The sequence below is a fragment of the Trachemys scripta genome, chromosome 17, assembly GCF_013100865.1.
Source record: "Trachemys scripta elegans isolate TJP31775 chromosome 17, CAS_Tse_1.0, whole genome shotgun sequence".
NCBI classification, from domain to species: domain Eukaryota; kingdom Metazoa; phylum Chordata; order Testudines; family Emydidae; genus Trachemys; species Trachemys scripta.
In genome coordinates, this window is record NC_048314.1 from 10,492,205 (window position 1) to 10,511,852 (window position 19,648).

The 19,648-nt window shown below is 48.8% G+C and overlaps 1 protein-coding gene across 3 annotated transcripts in view; it reads right to left on the reverse strand.

The window, feature by feature from the left end:
• Window positions 1–19,648, reverse strand: part of ASTN2 (astrotactin 2) — a 542,812-nt gene that overhangs the window by 475,304 nt on the left and 47,860 nt on the right. For all 3 annotated transcript variants that reach the window (XM_034793415.1, XM_034793417.1, XM_034793416.1), the window contains exon 2: window positions 384–768. In XM_034793415.1, coding sequence (XP_034649306.1) covers window positions 384–768 — 385 coding nt within the window. The remainder of the gene's footprint in view (window positions 1–383; window positions 769–19,648) is intronic.

The following is a 19,648-nucleotide window of genomic DNA, read 5'->3' on the forward strand; positions in this document are numbered from 1 at the left end:
CTACCGAGAAGCTGCGCTGTGGCACATACGGCACGGAGACATCGCTGCACTATGGCAAACAAAACGCCTCACAGAATCAGAGGCCCTGGCTGGAGTTTCCCCACTTTGAAGCACTGATCAAGCACGTGCCTGCAGCCCAGCTGCAGACGAGCGAGCGAGCGGCCAGGTTCCCTATGCAAAGGCTAATGCCCAATGTGTCTTGGACCATGCACACGACTGAGCAAAAGGAAAGCAGAGGCCATGAATGCAATGGCTGCCAACCAGCGCCACCGAGATCAGCTGCCCCCTTGCTCGTCCGTCACCTCCTAATGACCCTCTGGTACATTTGGGAGCCAGCCGTTTGGCCGGTAGGAAGGGAGTAAATAGGAAGGGACGCGACAAACCTTTCTTCTCGTATTCGGGCTTCTCCTCCCCGCCCCTGCCCAGGCTCTCCAGCGTCCGCGTCACCTGGCTGCCAAACTCGTCCTCCCTCGTGCCAGGCTCTGCCCGCTGTGGGACCTCATCCTCGTCCTCAAAGTCGTAGTCGTCCAGGATGGGCGTCTCGCGGATGGGCATGCCGATGACGGAGTTGTGAGCCTGCAGGCGTGAGTTGCGGAAGCTCTCCCGGGCCTGCGGGCCCAGCAGCACCGAGGGGATGTAGTGGATCTCGTGGGTGGCTTCAGTGCTGGCACTTTTCTGGGGGATCCGGCGGCGCTTGTGCCATCGCCGCTGGGCATACAGCGCCACTGTGAACACCAGCAGGAGCAGGAGCAGAGCGATCAGGCCACCCTGCAGGAGAGCAAAGGAGAAACATTAACAGGAGCTCAGGGCCTGCATTGCTCCATTCCCTCCAGACCCCGAAGGGGACCAGGACAGCATCACCATCTCCCCTGTTTCGGGAGCACCCTTTCATCCTGGATGATTCCAAAGCACTTTGCAAACTGCCAGTTGTCAGAGAAACCACCTCGCCCGCTCCTGAAATGCAGCCACCTCTGGGGTGGAGGCAGCAGCCAGGAAACCTAACTAGCACACAGCATGTTGCATGGGCAGGAAAGGTTCTGGCCGAGGACAATGGGCCAACACCTTAGTCCCAAAAATGGGGGTGGGGGGAAAGATCTGAAGCCTCAGCAGAGCAGAGGGGATGTCAGAATGTCTCAGCCAAAAGATGCCAGCACAGCAAGCTGCATGGGATTCGATTTCCATGGGGCCAGGGCAGTTCTGCTAGAGGCTGATCCAGCTAATGTGACTCGTATTGCAATAGCTCCCACTCCGTCCTGGTACCAACGGGGCGATTATATAAGAACAGAATGGAGACAAAGCAAAGTGCTCCACCACTGCAAACCCCCAGACTCGCTGCGCCGCACCAGTGGGGTTACCAGCACTTTGCACCAGGGCAGCACATCTACACTGGAGGGGTTGCATAGGTGCCGTTACAGCGGCGTTTAATGGAGCCCACCCACTTCAATAACTTCCTGTCTGTCCGGGATAGGGTACGTCTACACTGCAGCTCAGAGGGACGCACCTGCACTAGCTGTAACCTAGTTAGATGGATAAAAATAGCAGTTGAAGATGCAGCAGCACGGACTATACCTAGGAACACACTTGCAGATCCAGCCCGCACTGAAGCCTGCGCCCTAGACCCTCACGGCTGTTTTTAGTGAATCTGGATCTCAGCCATCACCATTGGACCACTTTTCCTCCTGCTGGTTTCCAACACTGCTCTTCAGGAACCTCTCGGACAATTCCAGGGCCCGATCTTTCCCTCTCCAAGCCAAAAACGATCTTATCAAATATATCTCTGTGATGGATTTATACGTTTATATTTATTATTTACATTGAACACCTCACCATCACTGAATTTATCCTTACCTCCCCGCTCCCCAGTCAGGTAGGGAAGCTTTATCCCCATTCTGCAGATGGGAAACTGAGGCACTTATAGAGTAAGTCATGCAGGGAGTCTGTGGCAGAGGCAAGAGCTGACCCTGGATCAACTGCATCCCAGCCCAGCGCCTCAGCCCAAGGCTACCCCTCTGAAGCAGTATTGCACGCATCCTCCCGGCAGATGCACTGATGGGAACAATGGTAAAAGTGCTTCTTAATGCAGGTGCATCCTCAGAGGTGGTCTCTCCAAGTCAAGGCACCCAGGCTGGGCAGCAATGGAGAAGTCTTCACTGCCACCGTCCATGCTGCCCCTGTTCTGGAGGTAAATACAGACTGTCTTTCAAGTGGGCACTTAACGCAGGCAGGCAAGAGAAATGGGTTTGCTGTTTGCAACCTGCTCTGAGACCCCCTGCAGCTTCTAGTCAGTTTCGTACTGTGGCAGACAAATATCCCAGGGCAGGTAAATCAGGAGTGGCGTGAACAATCAGGGCTTTACAGCATGACATGTAACTGCTGGGGGAGGGGAGGAATTTATGTTGGCAAATGAATGCCCAAATCCAAGAAACTTTACAAACCGTGTAACCAACATATAAATATTTCATCTGTATTCAGTAAAAACATTGTGAGCGTACAGAGAGATCTGAGCCACATAAACAGGATAATCTATAAAAAGCGAGTGTCTAAAAAATGTGATTCACAAGATGAGTTAGCTTGGGAGACAGACACTCAGCCAACGACAGCTGGATGGATCTGGCAAACTCACTCCCTGCTTTCACAATAGTGCAATCTTTGCACGTATTCTGAGCCGGTTCCACCATAATGCAGTCACACTCAACTTCGAAAGAAAGCCGCCGAGGAAGACACAATATTGCACATGATGCAGATGGTGAGATACCACGTACACCCACAGGGTCATGCACAGCAGTCTTCTAGCACATCCCTATGCCCCCTGCCCATTCATGCGTGGTGGGTGGATCTCACAATTGCACCTACAAGCTCACGAGTGTGGTGAATGGGTCCCTGTGCACCCCAAAAACCCACACGGCCATGTGGGGTGATGAGTATCACCCCTCCACCCCCGTGAACTCCTATTCATGCACAACAGAACCGTCTCGCACTCACAAATCCGCCTAGTGACTTCTGGTAGACACCTACAAAGCCAGCACGCTTGTGAATAGTGGATGGGTCCTCTTGCAGTGTTGTGTATGGTAAACAAGCTGCTCACACCCCCATGCGCCTACGTGGTAGACGGGCTTCAGGCACGGGCACCCATCCACAGCCTATTTCCACAAGTCACACCTACTTTTTCCCCCCTAACCCCTACACAATGGAAAACCTCTTTGCCTCTAAGTTAGCAAGAGTAAGGGAGCCAGCGTCCCTGTACAAGAGGTCTGCTCAGAGCCCGGGGTGTTCTGGGACCTGGGGGAAGTCTCAGGAAGTGTTGGGTTTGGTTGCAGAGGGCTGGGAAGAGTGCAAAGCAGTCCTTGGTCGTTAGGTCCTGGGGGCACCACCTGGGCCTTTCCTTCTCCAGTGGTATAGTTGGTCATGAATCCAGCAGCTGGTTGCCTGGAGCACGAGGGAGCAGCATTAGGAGGCGAGGAAAGGTTGCCATAAAGAGAGGAGCCTCTGAGGAGCCCACAGCTTTCCTGGCCCAACACAATCTGCTGTGGAAACGCAATGTGGCAGTTCTCATTAGGATCCCCTCCCCAGCCTCATCTGTTTTCTCATTTGGTTCTGTAATTGACACTAATAGGAAGAAGGGCTCAGGGAGGCGGAATGACTTTGCTCAGCGCGACTTTCCCAATTTAGCAGACAGCGTCTGTCGGGAAACAGAACGCATTAGTGGCCAGGAAAGACTCCTGCAGCTGTAACTGGGAGAAGGGCACACGAGGGGAGGACCACAGACTGTGTGAGGATTCTTCCTCAGTGCTCAGGATCAGGGTACCCAAGAGAGCTTGAAAAAAGAGGGAACCCATCTTCTGTTCCCCTCTGTATGTGCACAGCGCCTTGCACAATGGGGTCCTGGTCCATCACTGGGACTCCGAGGCATGAGAGTGATATGAATTATAATGTTTCTTGGAGCTCGGCGTCCAGGCAGGTCATGCCCTCTTGGGAGAGTCATTCTCGTGGGGGAGGAGTTTCCGCCTGTTGATTTATTACACACCCAGCTGTACAACCTCATCCACTCAACCACACAGCCACAGAGACCCTGCAGCGAGGGTCTCCACGGAGGGCAATGCAGCAGCACCAGGACAGAAGGGTGATGTACAATCCCCACCCCACAGTGCCTGGAACCCTTGGGGACACTGTGCCCATTCAGTATGTGTAACTCACCGGTGGGTGTCTCAAAAGTCCCTCTCTGTGCTGAGGTACAGAGGATACAAGTTCTTACAACCCCTCCCCCCTCCACTACAGACCGTTCGCTCACAGGGTAGCCGCTCAAGCTTTTAGCTCTGGAGTCTCCCAGTTCAACCCTGAGGTCAGCCTAGATGGTGGCCATGACGCACGAGGAGGTACAGCACGTCCTATGAACACCCAGTGGCCTTACTGCAGAGCTGCCTAAGGCACCACACAACTCTCCTGCAGCAGCCGGCAGACGAGTGCACGCTGTCCAGTCAGTCCGTTTCATGGGACAGGAGGGAGGAAGTGGGTAGGCTGGATTCACGGGGAATGAGGAAGCAGAGCTCTGAGCTCCATCAGATGAGGGGGAGACTCAAAGGAATTTTTAAAAGACAACACCCTCACCCACCCAGCCCTGGCCTCAGAACCCAGCAGGAGCAGGCAGAGTCGGGCAAACCCGAATCTCTTCTGGGGTGTTAGCCTCTGATTGCAATCAGGAGATCCTCCACCAAACCGCAATCTGCCAGCAGGTGCTTTCCATTACCCAAGTGCTGTGTATCAGCGTTCGGGTGTCTGAATGCCGGGCCTGCTGCAGATCATCCCGTCTGCCCACCTCCAGCACAGGCACACGGCCTCATGGCTGTTAGCTGAGGAGGAGAGGCAGAGCCAGACTGGAACCCACCTATCAAGCTGCCTGAGTGAAAGCGGCAGCTGGAAAGCTAGAATGGAGACATTCAGGCTGCCTTGGGTCAGTGAGGGCTCTGCACCATTCAGCACCAGACCTGGGCTGTTTCCTCAACAGCAGGGCTGGACACCCCAGCGATCTGAGTGCATTCAAATAGCCGAAGTGTCCCCCCACAGCTCAGAAAGGCTGCCTCCCACCCTAACACTCAGAGCCAAGAGTGTGCTGCTCGCTTGCTCCTAACATGCCCCACCGCTCGGGCAGGGAAAGGGGACATACCCCCTCATACACTCACTAGAGCGGGTCAGGAGCTTTTCAGTGAAACCGCCCTCAGAAAACGTCAACTCCTCGAAAATGAAGCTTTTCTCAGACACGTCCCTGTATCTGTTCACCGGGAAGGTTTCTTCCACTCAGGATGCAATTACTGGTGCAAACCAGAGACCCACCCATCCCAGAATAGCCAACAGCCTGGCGCAGGGCCCTCACCTGGGACGGAAGAGACTGTGGAGATTTCCCAGGAGACTGAATCAGGCACACATGGATCTGAACCTGGTTCTCCCAAGACCATGCTCTAACCTATTCAGGGGTGGGATGTCTCACAGGATGGAATTCTGGTTTTCCGGACAGCCCTGATGCTCTGCGCCCCATTCAAACCGTCCCCTGCTGGCACAGTCCTCCACAGACATTCCCTCTCCCCACCCTGATCCAGAAGGAAGTCTGAGCACTGGTGGGGAAAGCCCTGGACAGCCATGGACATTCCTACCATTGGAAAAGCAGTTGCCAACTGGAGCCAGAGAAGGGAAGGAAAGGTCTGGAGGGATCAAATGTGACATTGATCTGAACCATCAGTGAAAGTGGAGCAACTCTGGCTGCCAGGGCCTGCAGCTGGCAAACCAGATTAACACAGCATCCACCCACGGCTGCTGCAGTCAGATGAGGTTTGGGGAAGTCGCTTGAACCACGGCAAAGAACATTGCCAGTCTATTGTATTGGGCCCACTGAGATGTTTCTGCTTCAGGGATATCACAAACTGCACAGAGCCACAGACACGATTAGTCTGATATATCCTCCTCCGGCCTGGAGTTATCCTACGCCATTGAAGATTACAGGGCTGGTTCAAGTGAATCCCCTGCCGAACCACTTGGTCGAATGGCTTGTCTTCAAGGCCAAGGGCAGCTTTCTCTTCCAACTACTTCACCCCACCAAACTGCTCTGCCAAGGAGAGAAGGGGGGAGAACAGGTGGGGGGCCAGGTCAGATGGGTTTTCGTGCAGGGAAGTAGGAGAATGGTGCACAGAGGTTTCCTGTTAAAGTTGTGACAGACCCCAGCACTCCAGCCAGTCCCTGATGGCCCCCATGACCTCGGGCGCCCCTGCAGCAGCACGTTGGATGGCGGGGCCTGAACCAACTCAAGCAGGCTGGGAAAGGACAGAAATGTGCAAATCCTCCCCCTACGCAAAACAGCAAGGAGGCGGCATTTTAATCCCTCCCCGAGCACAGCCAGGCCATAAGCCGAAGGCAGCGACGCACAGATGTGCAGTGGAACGTGGCCAATGTGCTCGGACTGCTGGGGGAGCACGCACGAGGAATACTAAACCCACAGCATCCCTGGCGCCACTACCCAGAGCCAGCACTGCATCCCTATCGCTGCGCACGAGACTTCTCTTGGCCAGAGCCACACGCCCCCTGCTCTCCCCAGTTCGACACAGATTGATAGCCCCCGTGGGCTGCTCCCAGCTGTGCTGCTGGTCCCAGAAGGACTCAGTGCACCTCCCCAGACCTTCCCTGCTCTGCCAGTGCTTGGTGGAAGCAATCCATCGCACACTGGGGCACCGAGGACAGCTCCTCATTTGCAGCTCATTCTCTTTTCTGTCCCTGACCTCAGCTCCTGGTTTAAACACAACACACACACAGATGGGAGATCTTCCTGAAAAAAACCTCAAACTTAGGAGGCATTGAAGCCAGCCTCATTTTAATCTATTTTTCATGTTAAATTATCCAACTGAGGGAGCGGGAGAGAGAAAGGGGAAGGAATGGATAATATGAGAAATGTTTTATTTGACAATGTGTCATTTGGAAACTGATTATTTCTGTCTCAGGGCTTTTTAATATTCCCGAACAATGGCCGAGTCGCGAGGGGATTTGGTATTCTAAGACTGGATTTATAATACTCTGTTCGGCAGTGATAAGAACCCAGGCCTTTAATCCTCCGAGCTGTGAACATGCATATTCTCCCCCGTAATGTCCTTCTCCCCGCACTGCTCCGTGCCCCCAGAGTCAGCCGAGTCCCGATGGGGCATGGGACCACCGAGACGAGAGGATGCTCTGAGTAGGCTTCCTCGGCCCATCCAACACAAGGGAATGGTCGAAGCCCTCATGAAGGCAGTACCGGATGCTGAGGCCTGGGGTGAGCATGGACATGTGTACAGTCATGGTACTCACAAGTCAGGCTCCAGGGACAAGGGAATCAGGATGAAGGCAATGCAATTGCAAGTTGCCAACACACAGAGAGGGCAGGTGAGCGCTTTTCCTCCTGTTCCAGGGCTCTAGGGATTGTGGGCATAAGCCAAGTCTACCTGGAACAGAGGTGGCTTGGGAATTGGCTCAGTTGGGCGTCACCATGGACGTTGGGGGGAAGGACAGGTAAACCCATTCCACAAGAGCTACTGCTTAGTACCAAGAAAGGGGGGAAAGTGAAGCCACCCAGATGTAGCAGGAGCTCTGGGAGGACTGCCCAGCCATCTTAATGGCAACCAAAAGTGTCCATTTAGAGCCAGTTAAATATTTCCCCTCTCCCGCGACATGGATGGCCGCTGGGCCATGCAGATAGGGAACCCAGATGGGGAGAGGGTATGGCAGAAAGGGGAACCAGCGTTTGAAAGGGTAAAATGTGTCACCTGCACAAAATGCAGCTGTCTAGCACCCTCAATGGTACCAATTCATTTGGGTGTATACCTATCAGGGATAGCTGACAGATTCCCAATAGCAAGGTGCTCCAATGCTAACACCCAGTGTTAGAAACACCATGGTGACCACTGCTATATCCCGTAACATGTCTAGATCAACCCTAAGAAGTATAAATATGACACCATGACCGTCTGTACCCCTATGTTCCCCCCTTTCACAAGACTATGTTAAACTGCGTATAAAGCATACTGTGTAAGGTATCATCTGAAAATTCATTATTTTCTGATCATTATTGTCCTGGTAAAATATGTGTGGCAACATTGTTAAAGATATAAAATTCCACCATATGATATTACTGAGACGTGTTCTGGAGGGCAGTCACAAACAATTCCCCAGAGAGCAAAGGCTAGCCGACGCTTCAGGCAGGAGTCAATGAGATCAAATAAACCACCACCCGATTAAGTGGTCACTCTTCCCCAGGAGAGAGGGTGTGGGCAAAAAAAAAAAAATCTACATTTTGACAAAGAAGCAGTTTAAGGCCCTGGGCCACACAGACTTTGTCTCCTGAATGTCAGCTGGATACGAGTCTTGTGCAAGAAAACAGGCTGTAAGAGGAGAGGGCAGACACCCCATCATCTCTCCCTGGCTCGGCATCATCCACACCTGAAGAACAAAGGAAGCAGCTTTGGACTGGGAGAGAGATCCCGACTGAAAGAGGTTTAGCCAGTAACACTGCTGGAACATGCACTCAGAGAGACCTTCGCTTTGTAGTCACTTAGCTTGTTAAGTCAGGTGTTAGTTGTGTTTTACCTTTTATTTCCTTGTAGCCAATTCTAACTTACGCGCCTCATTACTTGTGACGACTTCAAATGTATCTTTCTGTAGTTAATAAACCTGTTTTGTTGTTTTAGATAAACCACTGTGTTTGGACTGAAGTGTTAGAGAAACTCCATTTGGGATAACCAGATTGGTGCATATCATTTTCTAGTAATAAATGACAGATTTTAGAAGAACTTGTATTGTCCAGGAGGGTGCCGGGCAGCATAAGATGCACATATCTGGGGGAAAGTCTGGGACTGGGAGATTGCTGGTGTCGCAGTGTAATTCAGGAACTAGAGCAAGTCATAGAGTTTAGCTGGGAGTGATCTACATGCTGCAGGCTGGGTGTGCACAGACCAGGAGCCGCACTCTCAGAGTGAAGCAGTGTAAAAGGCACCCCAGGATGGGGAATTGAGGGGACACAGCTGTCCATCAGTCCAGACTGTAACTTGGGTATTGTCATAGACACAGGCCACTCATACAGGACCCAGGCCTTGCCTTCTCCTGGGCTTGAAGGCATTTGGTTCTCAGCCCTGCCCCGGGCTCTGAGTAAGGGTTGCCCCAGAAATTGTCTCAATGGCAATGAATTCTGGTTGCCATTTTATCAGAGAAGTGAACTGTTGGGACAGGAGCATGTGAATTTTCTTTGCACAAGTGGACAATGCTTGGCTGGAGGGCTGCAGTGGAAAGGCAGGGCTTGTCTACACTACAGAGCCAATGCCAGTGTGCCAGCATAGCCCCTTAGCACAGTCAGACGCAGAGCACACCAACAGGAGATTTTCTGCTGGCATAACTACACCACTTCCCCTAGGCCTGCTGACAGCAGCGCTCTTGTCGGTACAGTTATGATGACATTGGGTTTTTGGCCTCATAGCTATGTCGACCAGGGGGTCGGGAGGGGGATTTTTTTTCACACTCCGAGCCAACATAGGCTGGCAAAACTTTGTAGTGTAGACTCATACTTTCCCCACTCATTCTACAAACCTAGTGAAGGCATACCCTAAATCCGGAATTGGACAACACCAAGAGAAGAATCGAACTTCACACCTCTAGATCTTAACACCCAGGCCTTTCCTACCTGAGCTAAAAGTGCCAGCCCTCTTAGCTAGGACTGTCGCAGACTTAACTTCTATCTGTGGCCCAGCCACTACAAAAGGAGAACAAAGCGCTGCATTGTGTGCATGTGCGTTACATCTGCACTAGAGCGTCTGGACTCGATGTAACTTGAGCTAATGGTTTGCCAGACTAATCTGAGCTAGCTGGCGTGGCTGTAAATTCTAGTGTTCACACCCCATAAATGTTTGCTCCAGGAAACCTTTGTTCCTTGTCATAGTTCATCCTAGGCTGAATCCTAGAGCAAACCACAACCAGATGCCAACATTTGGGAGCATCTACAACACTGTTAATTAACTAGCAACCAATTAGCTTGAGGTAGAGCACAACCAAAACTTTATGTAAACAAAGCCCACAGAAAAGGTCCATCAGCTCCCTGGTCTGTGGTGTGGTACTTCTGTATACACATCCTTGTTTGGACACACCACCACACTGCAAAACCAACTCGTTCTCTTCCTTCAAAAACTCTCCTTTACCGTGATGGCTGCGAAAGACTAGGCAACGCTGGTGTACTGAGATCACTGCCTATCCCGCGGACCAATGCTGTCTCATTGTTTCCTTCTAGTCCTGTATCCATCTGCTGTCTCTGGTCTTCAATTGTAAACACTCTGAGGCAGGGACGGTATTTTTGTGTGTGTTTTGTACAGCACCTAGAACAATGGGGTCCTGGCCATGACCGGAGCTCCTGGGTGTCACTGTAATTAGTAACAACAACAGCGAGGTCATGTGAGATTGACTGTCAGCTCTCATCCTTAAGACCTCCTGCTTCAGTGTCGCTGCCTCTCAGATCTCCCCCTCCCTCAGGCTGTGCTTACACCAGCATTTTTCTTCACTAGCGCCAATGCAGCTCCACCCGGGGTAGCAATGACAGGACTGCTGGCCTCGAGCACCCTACCATCTAACCCTGCTCGGAGCAGGGTAAGCCACCATAGCAATGCTCCCAACACTGGCGCTGCTGATGGAGCTGCACCCAGTGGTAGCTTTGAGAAAAACTGCCATGTATGTCAGAGACTATTTTGCCCAGATATACTGTAGGAGTTCACATTTCTCCAGAGCAAACATCCATCTATTATCCCTGCCCACATTAGCCCCCTCCCCAAGATCCCTTTGTATTATGGCTCCGTCTTCCCTCTGTGCAGCACCTCCCAATGTGATTTCTTCTGCAAAACTTAATTAATGTGCTGTTAGCTCCTTCCTTCAGATCACTAATGATGATAAATAAGACTGCTCTCAGCAGAATGCTCTCTCTCTTACACATGCTCCCATGTATCATGACCTTCTTTGCATCCTGTCGTTTCTACACCTGCCTGGGCCTCGGACTTTTCCCTATACAACATGACACAAGCACCTTCAAACCCTAGAGGAACCATCAGGTCAGGAGAAAGGCCCATCCTAGCATTCCTTCTCCTACAGTCACCTTCTTAAATTACACCTGGAGCTCTACTACAGCCGACCCACATTATCGCTGAATAGTATGGAACAGCATTGAAAAGCGTGTTGTGCCACTAATGTTAATAACGCTCTGCCCTTCTGTAGCACCTTCCAGCTGAGGCGCTCCCAGGAATTTACAAACATCAATTAAACCTCCTACTCCCTGCAAGGTAAGTTATTGTCATCAGCCCCAGAGTAGAGAATCTGAGAAAACTGAAGTCAGTGCAGAAACTGAGGCCAAGAGGTTGCCCTGTTCTGATCATTCCCTCTGAAGCATCTGGTACCAGCCATTGTCAGATGACAAGATACAGGGCTAGACAGAACATTGGTCTGACCCAGTACAGCCATGCTTATGTTCTTAGGTTAAGTGACTTGTTCACGGCCACACAGGGAGTCAGTGGCAGAGAAGAATCCAAACTAAAGCCTTTCTTTTCATCATGGCTGTTTGTGGGGGAGGAGGCAAGCCAATGGGGCAGGATTTTTATGGGGGATGTTGGAGATGTGAGTGGGCAGGTATCCTGCTGTTAATTGATTTATCTCGTAAGACTGACCTCGCACTTGGTAAAGCAATCCCCATCCTTTCATGTATTTATATCTGCTCCTGTATTTTTCACTTCATACATCTGATGAAGTGGGTTCTAGCCCATGAAAGCTTATGTTCAAATAAATCTGTTAGTCTCTAAGGTGCCACAAGGACTCCTCAGTTGTTGGTTTTTTTTTTGCTGATACAGACTAACACAGCTACCACTGAAACCTGTAAGGGGAAGTGATCAGCTGGGTACCTAAAGGATTTCAGGGCGGACATCTTAAGAGTTAGCTCTGCTTGCATGTCAGAAAGATACATACCTTGCCCACAATGGCTGGCAGTGTATTCACTGACAGCATGCAGCTTTTGCGGTCTTCAGTGGATTGTAGATAGCGTTAGCCTCTCATGTTAAATACTGATAGTAATCCTTGCATAGCACAGATCCTCAATGAGCTAAAGAGACACTAGAACCGCCTGGCGGGTAAGTATTGTTATCCCCATTGTGCAGATAGGAAAACTGAGGCATTGGAGTGAGTCAGTGAAAGAGAGTGAGTCAGTGAAAGAGAGAAAGCTGGTTTAAAATAAACAGCAGCTCAGCGCACTAGACAATATCGCTCTCTAAGAAAACACCCCAACGAAACACAATAAGAGGCAATCTAGCAACAAATAGGGCACGTTTGACCTACATGTCCACGTCCCCTTTTGAGTCCTGAGTCAGCAAAGCATGTACTCAAGTTCCATTACAGTCAATCGGGCTTAAGCATATGTTTAAAAGCTTTACCTAATAGGGACGGTTTGCTGAACTGGGGCAGGAATTTAAGAATTAGGGCTCCCACAGTAGCACTAAAGTCAGCCCTCCTGTGTGTGCCATATGGATATCTAGCCTACATGCTACCCCACCCATATGCACACGGTGCATAAATTTAATAGCATACACAGCCCTACAAAGTACAAGAGCAGTTACAGTTGCTGTGGGAACAATAAACTTTCAAATCCCAGATCCATTTGTATTAAAAATCTCAAAGTCACATTTCCCTATAGTTTTATTTTAAAAAAAAAAACCCAAACACAATGTTGTTTTGCTGGGGATGAACAGCAGAGCGAGCCTGCCAATCAGACGTCCCATGCCATTCAAATGTCCAGTGTGATGTTCCAGTAAATGTTCATTAGAATGGTCTCCCAGGTATAGTCTATACGCGGACATCGGAAGAAACGCAGCTGCTGAATAAACAGAGAACATGCCACTAACTGGAGCTACACATCTTGGGAGGGTAACAGTTCAAACTCTTTCTAAGCTACATTTCTTCAAATCGCTTGCCCTCGGTGGGCTAGGTAAAAAAGGTGATTTTATTAAAAACCTGCCAGCTAACGTGTTTTAAAATCTGAGCCTAGACAGGGGGTCATTATTGCTTTTAACATGTCAGCTGGTTTAGGTTTAACCCTCTGCTTTCCTCTAGGATTCACCAAAACCAGATAGCACAAACTGCAATTTTCCCTGTCTGTACTAGGAGTTTAAATGCATTAGCTATCACAGTTTAACAATCCCATTTCCTAACGTGGACAGCCCAGTAGAGTGTAAGGGCCAGGATAAGACCAAAGCTTTTTCAAGCAGCTTGAATTATTCAAGCCCCCCCAAAAGCACAGCCTCGCACCTGAAAAGGGCGTTCTAGGGACACGCATTGATTTTTCTTACTTTGATCATTCAAACCAATCAACAGACTTTTAGCAAAATAAGAGAGAAAAAAGGCCACTCGAGTCAAGAACTGAAAGACTGAAATATAATAGAAAAGAGTTTGATACAAACAATAAAGCTCCTCTACACCGCACATATCTTAAAGCATCATTTACTACACGCTTGTACAGCCCCTGACACAACGGGGCCCGACCTAGCTGATGCCTCTAAGTGCTATGGCTATACAAATAAATAACACATGTCTAATGTTTTAATTACTGTTTAAACAAGGGCTTAAATGAAAATGCCTCTTGAAAAAGCAAGCACAGGAACCCTGCTGTTCTAACCCACAATTGCAATGCTCCCTTCTTAAAATGCTTTTGATCAGCAGTCAGGAAAACATCAGTGTCCTACAGACTGAAGAAAAGAGGCTAATTCAGTATCCCTTCCCAGCTATTCTTTGCAAAAGGGAGCGTTAATGTTGCCTGCCTCTCTGGCTCTAAAAATCATCATCATCATCATCAAGTAACAGAGGGGTAGCTGTGTTAGTCTGAATCTGTAAAAAGCAACAGAGGGTCCTGTGGCACCTTTAAGACTAAGAGAAGTATTGGAGCATAAGCTTTCGTGGGTGAATGCCCACTTCATCAGATGCAAGTAATGGAAATTTCCAGAGACAGGTATATATCAGTATGGAGATAACGAGGTCAGTTCAATCAGGGAGGGTGAGGTGCTCTGCTAGCAGTTGAGGTGTGAACACCAAGGGAGGAGAAACTGCTTCTGTAGTTGGATAGCCATTCACAGTCTTTGTTTAATCCTGATCTGATGGTGTCAAATTTGCAAATGAACTGGAGCTCAGCAGTTTCTCTTTGGAGTCTGGTCCTGAAGTTTTTTTTGCTGTAAGATGGCTACCTTTACATCTGCTATTGTGTGGCCAGGGAGGTTGAAGTGTTCTCCTACAGGTTTTTGTATATTGCCATTCCTGATATCTGACTTGTGTCCATTTATCCTCTTGCGTAGTGACTATCCAGTCTGGCTAATGTACATAGCAGAAGGGCATTGCTGGCACATGATGGCATATATAACGTTGGTGGACGTGCAGGTGAATGAGCCGGTGATGTTGTAGCTGATCTGGTTAGGTCCTGTGATGGTGTTGCTGGTGTAGATATGTGGGCAGAGTTGGCATTGAGGTTTGTTGCATGGGTTGGTTCCTGAGTTAGAGTTGTTATGGTGCGGTGTGTGGTTGCTGGTGAGAATATGCTTAAGGTTGGCAGGTTGTCTGTGGGCGAGGACTGGCCTGCCTCCCAAGGTCTGTGAAAGTGAGGGATCATTGTCCAGGATGGGTTGTAGATCACTGATGCTGCGTTGGAGAGGTTTAAGCTGAGGACTGTAGGTGATGGCCAGTGGAGTTCTGTTGGTTTCTCTTCTGGGCCTGTCTTGTAGCAGGAGGCTTCTGGGTACACGTCTGGCTCTGTTGATTTGTTTCTTTATTTCCTTGTGTGGGTATCGTAGTTTTGAGAATGTTTGGTGAAGATCTTGTAGGTGTTGGTCTCTGTCTGAGGGGTTGGAGCAGATGCGATTGTACCTCAGTGCTTAGCTGTAGATGATGGATTGTGTGGTGTGTCCGGGGTGGAAGCTGGAGGCATGAAGGTAGGCGTAGCGGTCGGTGGATTTTTGGTATAGGGTGGTGTTAACGTGGCCATCGCTTATTTGTACTGTGGTGTCTAGGAAGTGGACCTCCCGTGTAGATTGGTCCAGGCTGAGGTTGATGGTGAGGTGGAAGCTGTTGAAATCATGATGGAATTCTTCCAGGGTCTCCTTCCCATGGGTCCAGATGATGAAGATGTCATCAATATAGCGTAGGTATAGAAGGGGCGTGAGTGGACGAGAGCTGAAGAAGCGTTGTTCCAGGTCAGCCATAAAAATGTTGGCATATTGTGGGGCCATGCGGGAGCCCATGGCGGTGCCACTGGTCTGGAGGTATATATTGTCACCAAATTTGAAATAATTGTGCGTGAGGATAAAGTCACAGAGCTCAGCAACAAGTTGTGCTGTGTCATCATCAGGGATACTGTTCCTGACAGCTTGTATTCCATCTGTATGTGGGATGTTTGTGTAGAGAGCCTCTACATCCATGGTGGCTAGGATGGTATTTTCTGGGAGGTCACCAATGCATTGTAGTTTTCTCAGGAAATCAGTAGTGTCACGGAGATAGCTGGTGGCGTAGGGTCTGAGTAGAGAGTCCACATATCCAGACAGTCCTTCAGTGAGAGTGCCAATGCCCGAGATGATGGGGCGTCCAGGATTTCCAGGTTTGTGGATCTTGGGTAGTAGATAGAATAACCCCGGTCGGGGCTCTAAGGGTATGTTGATTTGTTCCTGTGTTAGTGTAGGGAGTGTCCTGAGTAGATGGTGCAGTTTCTTAGTGTATTCCTCAGTGGGATCTGAGGAAAGTGGCCTGTAGAATTTGGTATTGGAGAGTTGTCTGGCAGCCTCCTTCTGGTAGTCAGACCTGTTCATGATGACAACAGCACCTCCTTTATCAGCCTCTTGGATGATAATGTCAGGGTGGTTTCTGAGGCTGTGGATGGCATTGCGTTCTGCACGACTTAGGTTATGAGGCAAGCGAAGTTGTTTTTCCACAATTTCTGCCTGTGCACGTCGGCGGAAGCATTCTATGTATAGCTCCAGACTGTCATTTCAACCCGCAGGAGGAGTCCATGTGGAGTTCTTCTTCCTGTGTTGTTGGTGGGAGGGTATCTGTGTATCAGTGCGGTGTTCAGTGTTATCTTGAAAGTATTCTTTGAGTCGGAGGCGGCGGAAGTAGGCTTCCAGATCACCGCAGAACTGTATCATGTTCGTGGGGGTGCTGGGGCAAAAAGAGTCCACGAGATAGGACAGACACTTCTGCTGGGTTGAGTGTGTAGCTGGATAAATTGATGATATTGCTGGGTGAGTTAGGGGTACCCCTGTTGTGGCCCCATGTGGCAGATAGGATTTTAGACAGCTTACGGTCCTTTTTCCTTTGTAGCAAGGTGAAGTGTGTAATGTAGATCTCCTGTCTTATTTTAGTAAAGTCCATTTGTGTGGAGGGTTGGTTATTTATGAAAGTCTCCAGGTTGGAGAGCTCTTTCTTGATGTTTTTCTGTTTGCTGTATAAGATGCTGATCAGGTGGTTCCTCAGTTTCTTTGATAGTGTATGGCACAATCTCTCACTGTGGTCTATGCAGTATGTAGATAGCAATGGGTTTTTTACCTTCAGTCCATTTGGTATGATGTCCATCCGTTTGCATTTGGAAAGGAAGATGATATCTGTCTGTATTTGTGCAAGCTTCTTCATGAGGTTGATAGATTTCCATTCCATACGGCTAAATGCAGTGCCTTGCATGGTGTCAAGTAACAGACGGGTAGCCGTGTTAGTCTGAATCTGTAAAAAGCAACAAAGGGTCCTGTGGCACCTTTAAGACTAAGAGAAGTATTGGAGCATAAGCTTTCGTGGGTGAATGCCCACTTCATCAGACGCAAGTAATGTTGTGGGGACTACTTACCAAAGTCCCGGGGACTACTTACCGAAGTCTACTGCTACTCTGAAAAGCAGGCGGCAGATTGCATGCATGAACTCTCAGTGGTGGAGTTCCCGTACTTGGTTCTGAGAGGTTCATTAAACTGGGTCACAGCACAGTAACCACAGTCATGTCCCCTAGCTGCCCTCTGGCCCAAGCAAATGAAACCCAGTTCAGACAATAACCACGTTGAAAGGTTGTTGGAGCTTCTGCTAAGACATTTCCGGCATCCTGCCCCTGCCCTGCCTCCCATGCTTTCCCACCAACCCGGACAAACAAGGACTGGTACAAATCAGGAACCTTCATCTAACAAACGGACAACCAGGTATCTGCTCAGCGATAACTAGGAGGGTTGAAGAGGCTTGGCATGGCCCCGAGCAACTTGCAAACAAACAGGGTAAGAGAGCTGGGAAATGAACAGCTCCATGGCTTGGGATTTTTATGCCTTCATCACCGAAGTTCTTCAGGGCAACAAGAGCTTGCCAAGGATTCCCACCAACCGGCCTTTCTGCAGAGGATTGTTCCCGCCTCCCCAGACGTATGGTCCCTCTGAGGAGAAGGGCATGCTCATCAACTCCCCACCCTACCCCAAGCAGCTGTCCTGGACAGTAATTACCATCCCAGAGCCCCATTATGACTCCACACACCTTCACCCAGCTCATGACAAAGAGCCCTCTGAATGTCCCTTCGATGCTGCGGTTAGTCCCTCCTTCTTAGGAGAAAGGTGGTGGCAGCGTCCGTCGTGCAGAAAAAAGGCTTCTCCTTAGTCCCCGGAAGGAGCGCCTTCAAGCACGATCTCTCCCGAAGGGAATCACGCTCTCCGAAGCCCCAGCTACCACTGCCAGGGCACTGTTGGAAGTCCAAACTGCTCACAACTAGGCACTGAAGGAAGCTCTCCATTGCTAGGAGGAAGCTCAAACTATGGCCAAGAGGGAGCTGCGGTGAAGTGGTAGATGTCATGACCAGAAGACACCATTATGATCAGCTAGTCCCAATGCCTGCACAAGACAGGTCACAGAATGTCACCCAGTGGTTCCTCCACTAAGCCCATAGCTTGTGGTTGAGCTAGAGCCTCTCTTTGAGAAATAGACCTGGGAACAATCAGCCACCACCCTGGCTCCAAACTAGTATCACTGTTCTCATGAATGCTGCAGCAGCGGTACTAGCTGTGCCTCAACCAGAGGGGGGAAAGTACACAGGGTAAACGGACTGACCAAGGAATGAAAACACACAGCTTCTTTGAGAAAGATGATCTTGTTATAGGCACTGAACCGGAACACAGAAGCCAGAGATTTGATTCCTAGCTCTGCCACACAATCCCTGTGACACCTTGGGTGGGTTACTTAATCTTTGTGCTTCAATCCCCCATCTGTAAAACGAGGAAATCAGTCCTTCCTTTCTCCCATCCTTTGTTTGTCTTGCCTAATTAGACTAAGTTCTTCGGGGACTGTCTCAGCACTATGGGCCCAAGATCTCAGCTGGGGCCTATAAGAATGACCTTAACACTAATGAGAAAACAATAATAATAATCACAGCAGAACCCTGCTAATTCACATACCCCATAATTTATACCAACAAAACCCAGCAGCTTCTCTCCTCTTCCAGATAAAGTTTTAACAGATGCTGAAGCAAGGTCTCAAGTTACTCTGGCTTCATTATTTTGTACAAAATATATTACACAATATTAAGTAGCAAACTATGAAGTATAAATAATTAAAACTAAACACAAGTCAGATCAGGGAACAAAGTACATTTGCTGTTGCAAAACCATTGCTTTTTTCTTTTCGTTTTTTTTTTTTTTTAATAATTGCGTTTATTCGCTTCCTTGTTAATTTACAAAAACCCCAGTTAATTCTCAGCAGATCGCCCGATCATTAGTGCAAATTAATGCTGTTCCCACGGTATATTCCACATATATTAAAAAAATTAATCTAATAAAAACCACATATCTCCAGATGAAGGAACATAAACACAATTCAGATTGTGCCTCCAGTCCTTACACGATCTTGGGTGACATGTTAGAACATCCTCCATTCTGCTCAATTAGCCAATGCACTTCTCAGGGCTGCTGGCGTTCGGACAGCTGCCCAGAAGAAGTAGCAAGGAAGGAAAATGAACTTTGCAAAGCATAGGGGGAAAGAATCAGAGCAGAGAACCACAAGTTAATTATTAGGGCTGTCAAGAGATTAAAAAAATTAATCGCATGATTAATTGCGTTGTTAATCATGGAATACCATTTATTTAAATATTTTTGGATGTTTTCAACATTTTCAAATATATTGATTTCAATTACAACACAGAATACAAAGTGTACAGTGCTCACTTTCTATTTATTTTTATTACAAATATTTATACTGTAAAAAACAAAAGAAATAGTATTTTTCAATTCACCTTGTAAAAGTACTGTAGTGCAATCACTTTATCATGAAAGTTGAACTTACAAATGTAGAATTATGTAGAAAAAATAACTGCATTGAACAATGTAAAACTTTAAAGCCTACAAGTCCACTCAGTCCTACTTCAGCTAATCGCTCAGACAACCAAATTTGGTTACAATTTACAGGAGATAATGGTGCCCGCTTCTTGTTTACAATGTCACCTGAAAGTGAGAACAGGCGTTCGCATGGCACTATTGTAGCCGGCCTCTCAAGATATTTATGCCAGATGCACTAAAGATTTATATGTCCCTTCATGCTTCAACCACCATTCCAGAGGACACGCTCGAAAACAATCCAAAGC